General features: G+C 35.1%; 1 protein-coding gene across 5 annotated transcripts in view; it reads right to left on the bottom strand.

Annotated features, from left to right (window-relative positions):
- The window catches only part of PPP4R4 (protein phosphatase 4 regulatory subunit 4), a 107,591-nt gene that overhangs the window by 67,816 nt on the left and 18,970 nt on the right, over positions 1-20,805 (bottom strand). For all 5 annotated transcript variants that reach the window (XM_030931664.1, XM_030931659.1, XM_030931661.1 and 2 more), the window contains one exon: positions 4,724-4,826. In XM_030931664.1, the coding sequence (XP_030787524.1) occupies positions 4,724-4,826 (103 nt within the window). The remainder of the gene's footprint in view (positions 1-4,723; positions 4,827-20,805) is intronic.

Raw genomic sequence — 20,805 nt, 5'->3', positions numbered from 1 at the left:
CATTAAATTATACATTTTATATCTGTTACAGTTATGATCACCTAATGAGTAGTAAAAACTGAGGACTCAGACTTCCTGTTTAAACCTAATTATACCACTTGCAAGCTTTGTTACTTTGAGCAAGTTACTTAACTAAGTTGTTTCTTCCACTGTCAAGTGATCATTATAGAACTCCTAATGAGTATTCAGATTAAAATGTGTAGAATATCTGACAGAATACAGTGCCTGACACGTAGTAAGACCTCAATAAATATTTGCTACATTATTTTTATCTGTATTTTTATCTGTATTGCTTAATTTCTTTTTTTCTTTTTTTTTTTTTGAGACGGAGTCTCGCTCTGTTGCCCAGGCTGGAGTGCAGTGGCCGGATCTCAGCTCACTGCAAGCTCCGCCTCCCGGGTTTACGCCATTCTCCTGCATCAGCCTCCGGAGTAGCTGGGGCTACAGGCGCCAGCCACCTCGCCCGGCTAGCTTTTTGTATTTTTTAGTAGAGACAGGGTTTCACCGTGTTAGCCAGGATGGTCTCGAACTCCTGACCTCGTGATCCGCCCGTCTCGGTCTCCCAAAGTGCTGGGATTACAGGCTTGAGCCACCGTGCCCGGCCGCTTAATTTCTATTATATAATTTTATGACATATATTATGGTTGCCAAAATGTAAGTGTAAAAACAACTAAATAAATTTAATAACTCAATAAGTAGAGAGTGTTTTTTACATTGGATTGTAATGGAATCACCTTTGTTATGTGGTGTAATTATATCACTATTATTATGAATTTTATAAAAGTCCATGGTATAATATTTTGGATATTTATCTTGCCAATCAAATTCTTTCACTTCTAGATAACGAGAAGTTCAAATCAAATATTGAGGTCTAACAAACATCTAAGATTTCAATTTAATATACTGTGGAAAAAGAATTAAAACTTAATAAAACCACACAAAAACAATTCTTTAACAGATACCCTAGGATTAAATCATGTAACGTGAATATATGGTAATAACTATATTTTAAAATGTCTCCACATTTAAGAAATTTAAATTGGAGGTCAAACATTTACTTTCTAAATTCCTAGCTAAATTCAACCTTGAGATGAGTGGCCTAACTGCACTACCATTCATTGCCCACTTTGCACACAATTTAGAAAATAAACTGGGGAAATACTACGGATTGGCTTAATTCTATTTTTCTTACTTTCTATTTTTCTTCTTTTGTTAGTTATTCTAAACATCAACCTCAATCTGATGGATTGGCTCAATTGTAACACCAACTCTGTTTCTGACATTTTATTTTTAAACATTAAATTCCTTTATCTCTAAAACAGTGAAAATAGCAACCTATTTTTTAAATCACTTTTTAGTTAATCCATTATCATAAGAACAAAATGCAAATGCAATAAAACAAAAATACCACTGGTGAAAGTTTATAATACATAAGGCCAGCAAAATCTCCATTACTTTATCTGATGTTCTTAAAGGTAAAGACAAGGTAAAAAGTGAGCCTAAAAGCTGCACACACTACTGTTACAAACGTGGTAAACATCTTGGTATTAATTAACTTAATGCATAAAATATTTATTGTTCATTTCTTTAAATTATCTAAAAGTAAATTATTCATAAAAGACTAGTATTATCAAGTACACAAATTATTTTCCTTATGAATTCAACAGACTATCAACTATAACAGAAAACCAGCAGAACCATATGCATGGTCAAGCCAGAAATCTGGAAGTCATCTCCCACTTCACAAACCCAATCCGTTACAAAGTTCTGCTCATTCTACCTTAACCCATATTATCTCAGATATGTCCACTGCTCTCTACCGTCTTAATTAGTTGTCCTCATACTAGCTATGAGGCCCAGTACTGAAGCTTCCTAACTATCCCACTACAATCTATTCTCGATACAATAACCAAAATGATCACTGTGAAACAGAAACACAATTAAGTCACTGCCTGCTTTAAAGCTTGCAAGGACTTTTCACTGTCCTAAGAATGAAAACCAACGCTTGCATGCTCCGTCATCAACCATTTCTCTAACCTCTTCTCAATCACACCCCATCCCATTCACTGGGTCCAAAACACACCTATCTCTATCTCAGTCCCAACCAGCTCTTTCACCTTAGGGCTATTTACTGCTCTCTCCACCTGAACTACTTGATCCTGACTCTCAAATAGCACTTCTTTCCATCCCTTCAGTTTTCTGCCCCTCGAAAAGGCATCCCTTGCCATCCCAATGCACAGCAGGTGCCCTCGTTACTTTATTACTTTATCTCATCAACTCATGTTCTGTACACTCAGACTGCTTATCACAAATGACCATTATACCTTTCTTGGGTGGGGAGGGATTTGCTTGTCTAATGTCTGTTTCTCCATCTAGACTGTAGCCTCCTTGAGGGCAAGTTCCCTATCTTTTGTTCACTTCTATTTTCCCAGTGCTTAGAACAGTGCCTGCCTTATAAAAGGACTCAATAAATATTTATGAATGAATGACAATGCCATTATTACTAAATGCTCAAGATCACTTTAAAAAAAAATTGAGAAATCATGGCCAAGCAAAAGTAAATAAAGCAGTTACCCAATATTTTGTCAGCGCTTCATCACTGGAAAGTAAACACAGAAGTGAGGTGGAATTGAGAGAGGTGCTAACCAGGAGTACCAATAAGTCACAACAAAATCTAAATACAATGAATTTAAAATAATATGCACAGAAACACAGATTTTATCATTTGAAGTGGGGGTGATTAAATGTTTTGCTGTCTACATTATATATTAAACTATCAATAAAAGTCATTATTATTGAAGTTACCCCCATAAAGCCCTTCTCATTTGCCTTATTCTTCAGCATTTTTACATCAAGTCAGAAGCACACAATACTCTACTATACTTGTTCTCTCATTGTTTCCCATGGTCACTAGACCTTCCTAATATACAATCTAATCTGGACTCTTCTACCTTTTTGGTATGTCTTCTAAACGGAGTACAGGGCAAGACAATGGTCCTAAATAAATGGTTGCATGTTGATTAGTAAAATAAATGAGTGAAATCATTCAGTTATAAATAAAGGTTTCCTTAGTACATATTCATTAGTATTTACTACCTTTGTATCCATTTATTCAATTAACATACTCTGTATTATGGATTAATTTCCATTACTTTTAAAGCTTATTAAAACCATATCTTCTATAACTCAGGCATACTTTATAGTTTCAGAAGATACATTTGATTCTTTGTATAAATATGCTATACATATGAGTGTACAATATTATTTATATGCCCCCATGAAATTAAGGTTTTGGGGGAGCTGTTACTTAATTTTCTTTATGGTGAACTCAACAAAAGGATTTTTGCAAAGTAATTTAGAGACATCTAAAGTTCACTGCTCTCTTTCATCTTTTATTCTTGCATCATGAAACTTTGGACATCTAATATGCTCTCTGTGGACCAGATTTCACCTGCTCAATGCAGAGTGTGCAGCATGCAATATTCTTAGCTATAAATCTAATTTGCTTACTTACATTAACTCTGTAGCCAAGAGGACCTAAATACCTGTTCCTTTCTGCTATTGTTTAACTGGCACTTCCAGGTGTCCTGCTAACAAGTGTAGGTCAGTTAGTATCACAGAAATTGAATGTAAAAATAAACCTGGTCTGTGTGGAACTAATTCCTTTGAAATTATGGCATGATTCTGGGAAAAACAGATACAAAAAAGCTTGATTTATTTTTGAATCACATGCAATGCCAAAATAAATATCATCTTAATTCACCATTGTAATCAGTCAAAACGTTCATAGTGCCTGCATAGGTGGGCTTCTCATGAAAATAACATGGTATGTCCCTGATCTAAATCACAGTAACTAGAACCATAATACACATGCCTAAAAATAAAACTCAAGGACTCAATAATAACTTCAGTATTTTAAACACATAAATTAAAAATTATGAGAAGAGCTATATCCAAATAAAAAAAAAAGCAAAATCTACCAACCTCTATTAGCAAACATAATCCTCAGTAGTATGTAACCTCACTGACCCCATTAGTAGGTAAACTCTTGGAGGACACACACTGGTGTCTGTTTTGTTCATTCAAGTTCTTATAAAGAAAAGCACTTTGCATATAAGTACAAATAAATAATTATTAAATATTTAATAGTTGAAATTATTTAATTTTATATGAATAATAAATACTAAATAGAAGAAAGAATGTAATAGTAGATCAAACATTTTTGTTCATAGCAGAAAAACTAAATCTGAAGAAATTTATGAAGCAATAAATTACATACACATCTAAAATTGTGATGGCTATAATTCAATCTTCGATGATTCTTCAGAGGTCATCATAGGGTCAATTATTAGGAGTATCAGCTCAATTATATTATCAATGTTATACAAATACTATTAATATAGATTTAAGCCAACAGAATATTAAATACTTTTTTTTTAAGAATAATTAGGAGGTGTTTTTGAGCTACTAAAAACTACCTTTAGTAAAATGTCTCTACTGAGAAAATGACTAAAGAAATTTTACAACTTAAGATCTGGATTTCTCCATTTCCATCAGCTAATTTCCCTAAATATTTTCATTATAATTCAAAATGTATATAATAACACTTCCTCCACTCAAGGTGCAGAAGATCAGCCATCAAAGCTCCAAAATCCTCTTTCAACAATGACAACATGCTACTGGGAAAAACGGGAAACTCCAATCTTATTTCACACCAACTTACTCTGACTTTTGGCAACACTCTCCGAAGCGTCTCAGTGGGATTCTGTCGCATCAAAAATGGGAGATTTGCAATCACACTTGTTCCTTGGACATCTTGACCAGCACTTACAAAGAGAACACAAATTTAAAATGTATAATTACAAGCTGAATTCCTCTGCACAGTTATAAAAAGTATGGACTAATTGGAAAAATGACTGCTTTGAATGATAAGCACTCAGACTTCTAAGTTTTAAGCCAGAAATACATCATTTAGATATAAAACTGAAACCAAAACTGAAATTTCATTAAGCAAATCTTATCACAAATACATGAAGATATTAATTATGCTTGTGCTGAAACAAGACTGTCTTATTGTTTTAATATGTCTTAAGCCTAAAAGTTTTGAGACTATTAATAAATACGTATTTTTTAATTCTACCTCATTTTTTCCTGTGACCTGTCAGTTTGCCATACTTTATAAAAATGTATAAACGGTAACATTTTATTACGGTAAACATTAACAATCATAACAACAGGGAAAGCAATAAAATCAACTACAGCAAAATCATACAACTTTCTCTTGGTACAGTGAAATCACTTGTAAAGCTAGATTTGACTCCATGCCAGAAACTTCTTAAAGATACACTAAATACTCTTAAAGATCAGCAGGGTGTATTTACATAATTCCTTTTTAAATTGACATTTATTAAGGAGTTATCAAAATAATCTCAGCAATACTCTAGTGGCCTAAATACCTTGAAAAAAATGTTCAGATTCTTCCAAAAAAATCATTTCCACAAACAGCAAAAAAACTGTTTTCAAATATAACCAAAGTGGCCTAAGTTCTGAAAATACTTGAAATATCCATATATATATGTGGATGGATAGATAGATATCAAAAAGATGCCAATAAACATGGCATCACCTCAGAGGGAAATCCCACCTATTCTTAACTGACACCAATTTACATATTGACTGCTGATTCCATAATATTTACTAATTGATTAGAATTATTTTACTTATCTCTTCAAATGGATTTGTAGCTATATGTACATAAGACTTTAATACATGTTTTACATAGTTTTTTTAAGTAATATATTTTTGCTTCAGAGTAAGTTCTATTAAAAAGAAACATATTCTGATTCTAAATGAAGCTGACCTGCCATGAAGAAAGGCTTTTTCTATTGCAACATGGTAAGCTATGAAATACAGGACATCGTAATCATTCCACCGTTCTCATCACTCTCTAGGAGAATCCTTTACTAGACAAAATTCAGAAGGAATAGCGAAGGGTGTGAAATAGAGAATCCACGCCAAATGGAGAGAGGGTCAAAAAAAGAGAAATTAAAGTTGTACAGAAAACTACTACTGGTAGTGAACTGAATGGTGGCCCCCTAAAAGGTATGTCTACATCTTAATCCTAGAACCTGTGATTATTGTCTTAATTTTTAAAGGGCTCTTGAGATAAAGAGATTATCCTCGGTTATCCAAACTAGCTAGGCCCTAAATCCAATAGCAAGTGTCCTTAAAAGAGAAACTCACAGAATAAAACATAACAGATGGCCGTTTGACCACGGATGCAGAAATTTGAGCAATACAGCCACAAGTCAGGGAATGGTGACAACCACCAAAAGTTGGAATAGGCAATAATGGATTCTCCTCTAGATCCCTGCTGACATCTTGACTTCAGACTTCTGTTCTCTAGAACTGTGACAGAATAAAATTCTGTTATTTTTAAGCCACCTGGTTTGTGGTAACTTGTTACAACAACCAGAGGAAATAAATATACTACACTACTAAAGAACTGAAAGAGAATAATCCGAAAGAAAAAGAAAATGACAATGCCTGGCCCAGGGTAGAGGTTCAATAAATATCTCTTGAAAGCATGAATGGATGGCTAACTAGATGAACAGATGTCAGGAATATTAAATATTGAATGTTCCATGAATTTTATTCACTAATTTGCAATTAAGGTAAAAAAGGGTATAATCTCTAATACCTTACAGAGGTGAAAACAAAACTTTTCACAGGAAGGCAAGAAAAAGAAAACAGAAGCAAAAAAAGAACAAATAAAAAATAAAATGATACACTTTAGCCTTAAAATATCAACAATTACATTAAATATAAATGGTCTAAATACATCAGTTTAAGACAGGAATTGGCAGAGTGGCTTTTAAAAATGATTCGACTATATACTGTCTACAAGAAACTCACTTCAAAAAACAGTATCAGTGGTTGAAAACAGTATCAGTGGTTGAAAATAAAGAATGGAAAATAATATATCATAGAAATGTGAATCAAAAGAAAGCAGGAGTGGCTATATGAATATCAAGTAAAGTAAATCTCAGAGAAGAGAAAATCACCAGAGACAGACAGGGACACTATAAAATGATAAAAGAGATGAATCCACCAAGCAATAGCAATCCTAAATGTGTATACAACAAACTGAGTTGCAAAATATGTGACGCAAAAACTGATAAGACTGAAAAGAAAAATAGACAAATACACAGGTGCAGCTGGAGATTTCAGAACCCATGTCTCAACAACTGATAGAACTACACAGAGAATCAGCAAAGATATAGAAGAACTCAAGAATACCATCAACCAAGATTTAGTAGACATTTATAGAACACTGTATCCAACAACAGCAGAACACACATTCCATTCAAGTGCCCAAAGAATACATATCAAGACGGACCATAAAACAAACTTCAACAAATTTTTGAAAATTTAAATAATACAGAATTTTCTCTAACCACAATGGAATCAAACTAGAAATTGGTAAAAGAAAGGTAACAGAAAAATCTCCCAACTCTTGGAAACTAAACAAACTTCTATATATTCCCATGAATCAAAGAGAAAGATTTCACGGGAAATCAAAAAATACACTGAACTGAATGAAAATAAAAAATCAACATTTGTGGGATACAGCTAACATATTCAAAGACGGAAATGTAACCATTAGAAAAAAACGGAACATCTCAAATCCATAATCTAACTTTCCACTTCAAGAACCTAGAACAAAATAATCACAATATACAAGCAGAAGAAACAGAGATAAAATCAATAATAAAAATAGAAAAAATAAAGAAAAAGAAGGAAACAAAGACCTAGTTGTTTTAAAGATCAATAAAAATCAACTAACCTCAGCAAGAATGACAAAAGAACAAGAGAAGACAAAAATTACTAACATCAGAATTGAAACAGTAGGTATCTCTACAGACTGTAGAAATCAAAAGGACAATAAGTGAATGCTGTGAATACTTCTGTACATATAAATTTGAAAACTTAGACAAAATGGACCAATTTGTTGAAAAACATAAATAGTAACAACTTATCCAATATGAAAGAGATAATCTGAATGTTCCTACAACTATTAGGGAAATTGAATTAATATTTTCAAAGTCCTAAAAAAATGTCCAGGCCCAGATGGTTTCAGTGGAGAATACTACCAAACATTTAATGAAAAACTAACACTATTCTATACAATCTCTTCCAGAAAAGAGGAGGTGGCACTTCCTAAATCACTTCATGAAGAAAAACTACAAAGCAGTATATCTCATAAATATAGATGCAAAAATATTTAACAAAATTTTAGCAAGAATTATATACTATGATGAATGAAGTTTATACTATATATAAACTATACTATATATAGTATATAGTTTATAGAATTATATACTATGATAAATGAAGTTTATTGCAGGGATGCAAGGCTGGTTCAATATTAAAAATCAATGTACTCCACCATATTAACAGGCTAAAGAAGAAAAATATCACATGATCATATCAATTCAGAAAAAACATTTGACAAAAGTCAACACATGAACACTGAAATTACAAATTCAATATAATTTATCATCACTCCAAAAAACTAACAAAATATGTACAGAAGTTGTAGGCTGAAAATACACAATGCTGAAAGAAATCAAAGGATATCTAAGCAATTAGAGAGGCATACACTGGGAAATTCAGCATGGTAAATATGGCGATTCTCCCAAAGTGGTATACAGCTTTAACACAATTCCTATCGAAATATGAACAAGATTTTGGGAGACAGATTATATTTTTTCTAAATTTATACAAAAAACCAAAGGAATGTGCATAGCTGAAACGATTTTGAAAAAGAAGAATGAAGTAGGAGGAACTGTGTCCACCCACTGTTAAGACTTATTATAGTAAGCTATAGTAACCAAGACTACACAGTATTGGTGGAGGGAGAGAGACATAGATCAACAGAACTGAAGACGGAACCCAGAAATAGACCCCACACATATGCCCAACTGATTTTTGGCAACAGTGCAAAGACAATCCAGTAGACAAAAGATAGCCTTTTCATCAAATGGCACTGAAGCAACTAGATATCCACAGGTGTTTAAAATTTAAAAAAAAAAAAAAAAAAAAAAAAAAAAAACTGACATGACCTATGCCTCACACTAACTCAAAATGAATCATAGACTTACACCTAAAACATAAAACTAATCACTTCTCAGCCTTTTCACTAAGATCAAGTGTGAAACATATAACAATAGAGCTGTCAGGAAAAACATGAGCAAATAGCTTCTAGATCTAGGGCTAGACAAAGAATTCTTAAACTTGGCAGTCAAAGCATCATCCACAAGAAAGAAAAGTTAGACTTCATCAAAATTTAAAAATTTGTATTGTGAAAGACCCTGTAAAAGGATGAAAAGACAAGCCACAGACTGGGAGAAAATATTTGCAAATGAATGTTTGAAAAAGGACTAGTGTTGAGACCACATAAAGAACTCTCAAAACTCAATAGTAATGAAATACACAATCCAATTCAAAAATAGGTAAAAGACATGAGGGAACATTTTACTGAGGATGATATACAGATTGCAAATAAGCCCACTAAAAGATGCTTAATTCATTAACCATCAGGCAAACACAAAGTAAAAGGACAATGAAATATCACTACACATTTATCAGAATGGCTAAAATTTTTAAAACACCACCAAAAGCAAAAAAACTGGATGATTAATTGCTGCTAGGAATGTAAGCCAGTATAGCCACTCTGGAAAACAGTTTGGAAGTTTCTTAAAATATTAAATATGCAACACCATACAAGCCAGCAATTGTACTCTGGGTAATTTATCCCAAAGAAATAAAAATTTCTGTTCACATAAAAACTTGTGGATGAATGTTTATAACACCTTTATTTGAACAACAAAAACAATAAAAAAAGACATGAAAACAATGATATGTCCTTCAGTGAAGAAATGGATAAACGAACTGTAGTACACCATACTGTGGAATGCTACTCAGCAATAACAAGGAAAAAAATCTATTGATATGTGTAACCACCTGGAAGAATCTCCAGAAATTATGCTAAGTGAAAAAAAATTCAATCCCAAAAGGTTACATAGTGTATGATTCCACTTATATAGCATTCTTGAAATGACGAAGTTATACAAATAGAGAACAGATTAGTGAATTCCAGGGGCTAAGGAGGGATACAGGAGCAGGAGGGAAATAGGTGTGACCCCACAAGTGTAATATGAGAGATCCACTGATGACGGAAATCTTATGCATCCTGATTTTATCAATGTCAACATCCTGGTTGTAATACTGTACTATAGTTTTTCAAGATGTTACTATAGGGGGAAACTGGGTAAAGAGAACATGGATATTTCTGTATTATTTCTTACAACTGTATGTGAATCTATAGTTTTCTCAAAATATAAAGGTTTTTTTTTGTTTTTCGTTTTTTGTTTTTTCGTGGTTTTTTGAGACAGAGTCTGGCCCTGTCATCAGGCTGGAGTGCAGTGGCGCGATCTTGGCTTACTGCAACCTCCGACTCCCTGGTTCAAGCTATTCTCCTACCTCAGCCTTCCGAGTAGCTGGGATTACAGGCACGCACCACCATGCCTGGCTAATTTTTGTATTTTTTTTTTTTTTTAGTAGAGATGGGGTTTCATCATGCTGGCCAGGATGGTCTCGATCTCTTGACCTCATGATCCACCCGCCTCGGCCTCCCAAAGTGCTGGGATTATAGGCATGAGCCACCACACTTGGCCAAAAAGGTTACTTTTTGAAATCAGTCAATGTAACAGAATTTTCAAAAAGCACCTGGATACCACACTACATGTGGAAATCTGAGAAATACAGTATCTACTCATGATTTAAAACTATCAGCAAACTACAAATAGAACGGAACTTCTTCAACCCAATAAAGAATATCTATGACAAACTTAGAGCCAGCATCATACTTAATAGTGAAAGAATGAATACTTTCCCCCAAGTCAGGAACAAGGCAGGGATGTTGACCATTACCACTTCCTTATTTTAATGCATAAACACAATATTTATCTTTGTTTATTTAGATCTTTGAATAGTTTATCCAGTTTTATGTAACTTTTAACATACAGATCTTACACACTTTTTCTTAGATTCATATCTAAGCACTTTTTTATTTCTATAGGTTTTGGGGGAACATGTGGTGTTTGGTTACATAAGTTCTTCAGTGGTGATTTCTGAGATTTTGGCACACCCATCACCCAGCAGTGTACACTGTACCCAGTTTGTAGTCTTTTACTCCTCACACCCCTCCCACCCTTTCCTCAGAGTCCCCAAAGTCCACTGTATCATTCTTATGCCTTTGCGTCCTCACAGCTTAGCTCCCACTTATAAGTGAGAACATATGATGTTTGGTTTTCCATTCCTCAGTTACTTCACTTAGAATAATAGTCTCCAGCTCCATCAAGGTTGCTGCAAATGCCAATATTTTGTTACTTTTTATGGTGAGTGAGATATATACACACACACACACATAAAAAATACACACACTTACACATCACATTTTCTTTATCTACTCATTGACTAATGGGCATTTGGGCTGGTTCCATATTTTAGCAACTGCAAATTGTGCTGCTACAAACATCCATGTGCAAGCATCTTTTTCATATAATGACTTCTTTTCCTCTGAGTAGATACCTAGTAGGTACAGAATCACAGAATGAGTAAGAATTCACCAACCAGCTGCTGTCTTCAAGAGAATCACCTAACACATAAGGACTCACATAAACTTAAGGTAAAGGGGTAGAAAAAGATATTCCAAATGGTCACCAAAAGTGAGCAGGAGTAGCTATTCTTACATCAGAAAACAAACAAACTTTAAAGCAACAGCAGCTTAAAAAGACAAAGAGGGACATCATATAATTATAAAAGGACTTGTCCAATAGGAAAATATCACAATCCTAAATATATATACACCTAACACTGGAGCTCCCAAATTTATAAAACAACTACTGCTAGACCTAAGACAGCAACACAATAATAGTGGGGGACTTCAATGCTCCACTGACAGCACTAGAAAGGTCATCAAGAACAGAAAGTCAACACAGAAACAATGGACTTAAACTATACCCTAGAACAAATGAACTTAACAGATATCTACAGAACATTCTAACCAACAACTGAAGAATACACATTCTATTCATCAGCACCAGGAACATTCTCCAAGAAAGACCATATGATAGGCCACAAAACAAGTCTCAATAAATTTAAGAAAATCAAAATTATATCAAGTACTCTCTCAGACCACAGTGAAATAAAATTGGAAATCAACTCCAAAAGGAACACTCAAAACCATGCAAATACATGGAAAGTTAATAATCTGTTCCTGAATGATCATTGAGTCAACAATGAAATCAAGATGGAAATTAAAAAACTATTTCAACTGAATAATAGTGCAAAACTTATCAAAACCACTGGGTACAACAAAAGCGGTGCTAACAGAAAAGTTCATAGCATTAAATGTCTACATCGAAAAGTCTGAAAGAGCACAAATAGACAAGCCAAGGTCACACCTCAAGGAACTAGAGAAACAACAAACCAAACCCAAATCCAGCAGAAGAAAAGAAGTAACAAAGATCAGAACAGGACTAAATGAAACGGAAACAAAAAAACACAAGAGATAAATGAAACAAAAAGCTGGTTCTTTGAAAAGATAAACAAAACTCATAGACCACTACTGAGATTAACCAAGAAGGGAGAAGATGCAAATAAACTCAATTAGAAATGAAACGGGAGACATCATAATCAATACCACAGAAATACAAAAGATCGTTCAAGGCTACTATGAACACCTTTATGCACACAAACTAGAAAACCCAGAGGAGATGGATACATTCCTGGAAGTATACAACCCTCCTAGATTAAACCAGGAAGAAATAGAAACACTGAACAGACCAAGAACAAGCAGCAAGATTGAAACTGTAATTTAAAAACTGCCAACAAAGAGAAATCCAGGACCAGACAGATTCACAGCTGAATTCTATCAGACATTCAAAGAACTGATACCAATCCTATTGAAACTAGACCATCATCACCATCCAACACCATGTTGGAGCTCTGAACCAGTGCAATAAGGCAAGAAAAAGAAACAAAGGACTTACAGATTAGAAAGGAAGACGTTTAATTGTTTTTATTCACAAACAACATAGTTGTTTATGGTGAAAATCCCAAATAATCTACAAAATGGCTAGTAGAATAAGTGAGTCTAGCGGTAGGCAGAATACAAGGTCCATACAACATCAAAGATATAAATTATAATTTAAAAGGTAATCTAATTTACATTAACATAACAATATTGATATGGGAAGAGGTGCAGGGAAGGGCTGGCAAGAGAAGGGCGCGTTCCCCGTCTAGGGTACCACCCCCGGGCCTGTGCCCACAGACCTAGGTGAGGACAGGAGCTCCTGCCTTCACGTCCAAATGCTGCCATTTCCCAAGACCACCCTGGCCCACCACACCCCCAACCTGTGCCTATAAAAACCCCAAGACCCTAGCAGGCAGAGACGCAAGTGGCTGGATGTGGAGAGGAACACACCAGCGGAGGAACACCTAAGTGGCTGGACGTTGAGAGGCCGTCAAGCCGAACGCATCCGCATAAGAGCACACCAACAGGCCCCGCAGGTCGGCAACCACCTTTCTACTCCTTCGCTCTTCTGGCTCCCCCGTCTGCTGAGGGCTACTTCCATTCAATACAACCTTGCACTCATTCTCCAAGTCCACGTGTGATCCGATTCTTCCAGTATACCAAGACAAGAAACTCTGAGATACAGAAAGCCCTCTGTCCTTGCGATAAGGCAAGGGTCTAAATGAGCTGACTAACACAAGCCGCCTATGGACTGCAAAACCAAAAGAGCACCCTGTAACACATGCCTACTGGGGCTTCGGGAGCTCTAAACATTCACCTCCAGACACTGCCATGGGGTCAGAGTCCCACATCCTGCCCCTGGGCATGCTCCCCCTAGAGGTTTGAGCAGTGGGGCACCAAAAAAGCGAGCCACTCCCCTACTGCACGCCCTGCGAGGGGGGCTGGGGAACTTTTCCTGTTTCAATATGAAATATAATTGGAACACTTGACAAAAGATGTGCAAGACGTGTAGACCAAAAATTACAGAACATGCTGAGAGAAATAAAGACCTAAATATATTCAAGGATCAAATACTCAATACTGTTAAGACGTCAATCTCACAAATTGAAGACAGATTCAATATGAGCCCCTTCTAAATCCCAGTAGGCTTTCTGCAGAAATGAACAAGCTTATTCTAAAATCTGCACGGAAATGCAAAGGATATAGAATAGCTAAAACAAATCTGACAAAAACAAAGTTGTAGGGCTAGTACTAGCAGGTTAGACTTGAAAACCTATCATAGAGCTACAATAGACAAGATAGTGCAATATTGGCATATAATCAATGGAAAAAAACATAAAGTCCAGAAATAGACCCAAACATAAATGTGCAATTGTCTTTTTAAAAAGGTGAAACGACAACTCAATGAGGAGATGATAATCTTTTCGACAAGTGGTGGCGGAACAATTAAATAGCCATATACAAACACAATGAGTCTCTCCTCATCCTGAAACAGTAAACAGAAGTTAACTCAAAGTGGATCACAGGCCTGAATATAAGAGCCAATAATGTAAAACTTCTAGAAGAAAAGAGCAGAAAATCTTAGTGGCCTTGGATTTGACAAGATTTCTTGAAGAGAACACAAAAGGTAAAGTATAAAAAATTTAAAAATCAACCAAATAAACTTCATCACAATGAAAAATGTTTGTTTTTCAAAGGCACTGTTACAAAAATGAAAATGTAAGCCATAGACTGGCATAAAATATCTGCAAAACAAATATTTAGCAAATGACTTGTATCTAGAATATATAGAGAATTCTTAACTACAAGAGTAAGAACATCCAATAAAAAGCGGACAAAAGATTTGAACATCTCACCAAAGAAAATATAAAAATGGCAAATAAATACATCTTAAAATGCTCAACAAAATTTTAATCATTAGGTAAAATTACATTACAACCACAATGAGATATCACTACACATTCACTGAAATAAAATTATAAGGACTGAACATGCCAAATGTGGGCAAGGATGAGGAGTAATGGCACTTTCACATACTACTGATGGAATATAAATATAATACAATCATTTTGGAAAAGTTTGACAATTTCTTTAAAGGTTACACATACACCTACCAAACAACCCAGACATTCCATATTTAGACATTTATCCAAGGAAAATAAAAGCATATGTTCACATAAACACTTTAATGTAAATATTTATAACAGCTTCGTTTGTAATAGATAAAAACAATCCAGATGTTCACTAACAAGTGAATAATCAAATTATGATATATCCATACAGTGATATATCCATACAGCAATAAAAAGAAATGAAGAAAATCATGGATAAACTTCAAAACAATTACACTGAATGAAAGAAGCCATACAAAAAAAATTAATACTACTGTATGTTTTCACTTATAGAAAATCACAGAAAATACAAACTGAACTATAGTGGCAGAAAGCAGCTTTTGCCTGGGAATAAGGAAAGGAGAATGAAAGCTGGATTACAAAGGGGCATGGGGAAATTTCTGGAGGTGGATATGTTTATTATCTTGATCATGGTGAGGGTTTCATGAGAATATACATATGTGAAAAGTCATCAAATTTCCCATTTTAAATATATGTAGTTTACTATACATCAATACTTCAATAAACTAGTGCAAAATAAAGTATATAAATACAAAAAAACTGATGAAATTACCCCTATAAAGATGGCAACAGTGAACACATTGTTTTTTTAAATTTTCTGAATCCCTCATAAAAAACAGAGCAACTAGGACAAAAATAATAAAATTAAACAAAATAAATATAATAAACCATGCATGACATCTGTACCATAACTACATAAGATTTCCCACACAAACCGAAAATGCATGCCATGTGTGAACAGCAGCTAAAACCGTAAATCGTTTTGTACCCCCCAACAGCTGATGAATTCAGCAAGTCCATAGTAACATCTGAGAGGGCCAAGCAGTCTTATCCCCATGAACTTTCAAAACTTCTAGAACAAAGACCCAAGTTGAAGAAAAATTCTGGGAAACAGAACCCAAATTGAGCAGCAGAGGAACAACAGGAAAGGTCTACATAACAGTACAGGAGAGAAACAGAACAGAGAAACGTCAGAAAGCAAGGTATCCTAATTCGAACACTATACAAAACAACAAAAAAGGGAGCTCTAGAGTCCTGAAATTAGAAAAGCTATCCTGAACCACACCTCCTAAGGTTTATGAAAACTAATTTCACATAAAAATGAAAAATAAGGATCATTAAATTACACGGATAGTTATTTTTTAAAGAGAGAATAAGGAGCAGACTAATATTCCTAAAGACAATGGAAGACATACTCAAACAGGTAACTACAACCTACTATTTCTCCACAAGCAAAGAAATTTTTAATGTATAAGATATGAAAAAACACATGAATCGTAATTATGAAAACTCAGAAATGAAGTGATAGAACTCAGGAAAGAATTAGAAGAAAATAGTTCAAAAAAGACTAAACTAGAAAGAAGAAAAAGATGAATAAACACAATAATACTTCAAGAGAAATAAAAGGTGAAAAGAAGAAAAATTTTTAAATAAAAAAGATTTGAAGCCAGGTGCAGTGGCTCATGCCTGTAATCCCAGCAGTGTGGGAGGCCAACGCAGGCAGATCACCTGAGGTCAGGAATTCAAGACCAGCCTGCCCAACATGGTAAAACCCTGTCTCTACTAAAAATACAAAAACTAGCTGGGTGTGGTGGTGGACACCTGTAATCCCAGCGATGTGGGAGGCTGAGGCGGGGAATCACTTGAACCCAGGAGGCAGAGGTTGCAGTGAGCTAAAATCGTGCCACTGCACTCCAGCCTGGACGACAGAATGAAACTCTGTCTCCAAAAAAAAAAACTTTGAAACAAAGTAATATAAGCTTATAAGCTTGAGAGAAAGTAATATATGTAATATATAAGGTAGACAAAGAAGATCCAACAACTTTTAATAGGAGTTCCTGAAGAAGAAAACCAAAACCAAAGCAAGGGAAGGAATTTTTTTAAGTCAAAATAAAAAAAAAAAAAAAAAAGCCCTTTCCTGTAATTAAAAACAAAAAAAAAGATTCAAAAGCACGTACCGCAAACCTGAGAAAGTCAATCCAATATAACTAATACTGAGATTTACTGTTGAATCTTAAAGAAAAATCCTTTGGGCATCCAAGCAAAATAATCACGTTACTTAGGAACAAAAAGAAAAGCAAATTATCATTAGACTTTCACAGCAATAAGATACAAGGAAAGCAAATACCACTAGTCTATAGGGTGATATTGCTCACTATAAGCAGGACATGAAAAAATATAAAAATATAAATTTTGTAAAATTATAAAAAATTATAATCACCATAATCTTTAATTTCTATAATTAATTTATATCTGGCCGTTTTCCTACCCAGGGAGAAAAACTGATATATTATGGGTAGTACATTGGCTATTATGAGTTTGAAGGAAAAGAAACTGGATTAGCTAGTGGTTCTCAACCAGGAGTGATCTCCTCCTTCCCCTCCCCTCCACTCGTGGTCTAGGCACATTTTTTTTTTTTTTTTTTTTTTTTTTTTGTGAGATGGAGTCTCGCTCTGTAGCCCAGGCTGGAGTGCAGTGGCCGGATCTCAGCTCACTGCAAGCTCTGCCTCCCGGGTTTACGCCATTCTCCTGCCTCAGCCTCCCAAGTAGCTGGGACTACAGGCGCCTGCCACCTCGCCCGGCTAGGTTTTTTTTTGTATTTTTTTAGTAGAGATGGGGTTTCACTGTGTTAGCCAGGATGGTCTCGATCTCCTGACCTCGTGATCCACCCATCTCGGCCTCCCAAAGTGCTGGGATTACAGGCTTGAGCCACCGCGCCTGGCCTAGGGACATTTTTTTAATCATCACTTAGGAAATGTTACTGTAATCTAGTAGGTAGAAGCCAGAGATGCCACTAAACATCCTACAATGCACAAGACAGCTGCCTCCAACAAAGAATGTCAATATCTCAACAAAATATGTCTAAGAAATTCTGGTTTAGACAAAGCAAATATTAGTTGAGTCACATGAAACCACCAACATTAATTACTGGCCACAGTTCACATATATGTTGAGCTTAGCATAAATATATTAAGTCAGTGACATCAAGAAAATGTATACAGGTTGGCAACTACAACATGCTACAGCAGTTGTTCTCAAACTTCAGCATGTGTCGGAATCACCTTGCACCGGGCTTGTTAAACCTGGGTCCCACCACCAGAGATTCTGGTTCAGTTGGTGTTGCTTAGGCCTCGGAACTTGATTTCTAAGAAGTTCCCAGGTGATATACTGAGGATCACACATTGAGAGCCACCATGGTAGAAGAACAGTCAAAAACAAAAAAAGAGGAAAAGGAGACTGCAGAATCTTAACATTTTTTAGATGTGAGTGAAATGAGCCAAGTGCACAGCAGCAGTTTGCCCAAATGAAGCGGAAGGTCCATCTGACAGTAGACTGCATATGTTCACAACTTCTGTTAGTCCTGGCTACACGGCTCTTTGTAATGACTTTAAAAGTAATATGGCAAAAAAATAGCAGAGATGGAATAACATGTAAGTCTACTTAAATGTACATTAGAGAAAAGTATAAGGAGTTTGTGAAAAAGCGTATCAGACAAAAGGGTCATTGAGTAGAGGCTTGCATTAAAATGGGAGTTCTTAACTTGCATGACTGGGAATTTCTTGGAGCTGTGAACATGTTGCTTTGTTCTGCTGACTTTAGTCATAATCAGTATAAGTAAACCAAGTATTCCCCGGTGCGGGTTACTGCACCTGTAGTCCCAGTTAGTCAAGCGACTAAGAGAGGAGGATCACTCCAGCCCAGGCCCAGGCATTCAAGTCCAGCCTGGGTAGCACAGCCAGACTCTATCTCTTAAGAAAAAAAAAAAAAAGTATGTGTGGATCTATGCTACCATCACTGACTAGAAGAAACCCAAAAAAAAAAAAAAAAAATTGGCATAGAGGATTCCACTTTATTGCTACTTTATATCACATATGTAATTTTTAAATATTTGATCAACATTATTCTTTTTGTTTCAAAGTAAGCTTCCCAGCTTCCCAGACTTTAAAATCTACAACGTTCTATTGAAAAGCCCGGCACAGGAAACAATCATCATGGTTACAACTTAAGCTGCTCCTTTTTGCCCCAATTGTGCTATTCTTTGGGACATGCTCCTTTTCTAGGATACTTACTCAGAAACAAAATGAACACAAGCCCACTCAACAAACCATTCCTCTAAAACTAAAAAGAACTGGGTTAATCATCTCATCTGTACACTAGTGGCTAAAAAGGAAAGCCGAAAAAAACAAGACTAGTTAAATAAATGAATTTAGGACACCTATCTTTTAAACTCTAAATTAATGTTACTAATTATTTTATCCCTACTGGGAGATGCACCTATTTTAAAGAGCCATTTATAGTAATATCTTACGCCAATAAAAAACAAGTCAATCCACTGAAGTATTCTTTGCTACAATAAAAGTTTTCTAGTCTTTCTTGTTGTCCCAGCTTCTGCCATTGTCATGGTAAACTTCATCATTCAGGTGAGTGACCAATAGCTGGTTTCTGATTTCCTGTAATCCAAGGATGTTTTACCCAAATGTGACATTCCCCAATGCCTAGCAAAGCAGCACGGAGTAAGGGCTTCATAAATATTTGTTAAAATGAATTCATCTCCACTTCATATCAGCAACCCACAACTTTTGTCAAAGGCTGGATCTTATTATCTGGAAATACTCCATCTCTAGAATCTCAAACTGTGATCTCACTTATTGGCCATTAACTCTTATTTTTCTACTTTTCTATTGCTAAGCCTATGTTTCACCCTCATCACACTTCTAACCTATTAACCTTCTTATTCTCCAGTACCTAACATTCTTCCTAGTTTCACTTTTTTCTTTGCCAGCCTGAATCTCCCTATTATTTCAATTAGATTCTCACCAATAACCTTACTTTAATAACCTCCTTCTAATCTCAACAAAATAAAAATAATATCTAATATACTATAAGCCAGGCATTGTGCTAATAAATAAGCACCTTACTTGCATTCATCTTATTTAATTCTCATACTAATTTTATAAGGTAGGTAGATACTATTATTATCCCATGTTGTAGATGAGGAAATTAGAGTTTAGAAAAATTAAGGTAATTGCCTAAAGTTATGCAGCCTGTACTACTCCAAAACTCATACCAACCACTATGTTACACTGACTCCTGTCCAAACTGTGCATCCAGACAATACCAAACACATCTATCAGCTTTTCCTATCCCACTCCTGCTCCTAAGCTATGCAGCACTGCTAGAGAAAACTGTGTAACTATGCTGCTTAATGCTTTTAAAAAACATATGGTTAAAAAAAAAAAAAAAAAAAACTTGTCTTCAATGATCAATGATGCTAGACAAAAACACAAAATGACAACCAATTTGTTGCAATCAAGAAAAGAAACAGAAATTCTTAGTTTATGATATTGCCTAAAGCATTTTCAGAAACATCTTTGATCTCTGAAAATGAGGCTACCTGTGCTAGTTTATGAAATCCTTGCCCTTCTCCACAAAGAATAAGCCACGTTAGAATAAATCCAGGTACTAACAATATTATCTTCCTCTATTCTTGTACCTTGCTCCTACCTCTAAGAACTTAAAATCTAATAAGGAAGACAGATTCACACACTAAAAATTTTGACTACATAGCAC

This window comes from Rhinopithecus roxellana, chromosome 5, assembly GCF_007565055.1.
Source record: "Rhinopithecus roxellana isolate Shanxi Qingling chromosome 5, ASM756505v1, whole genome shotgun sequence".
Lineage (NCBI taxonomy): Eukaryota > Metazoa > Chordata > Mammalia > Primates > Cercopithecidae > Rhinopithecus > Rhinopithecus roxellana.
This window is presented reverse-complemented; position numbering and strand designations above follow the sequence as displayed.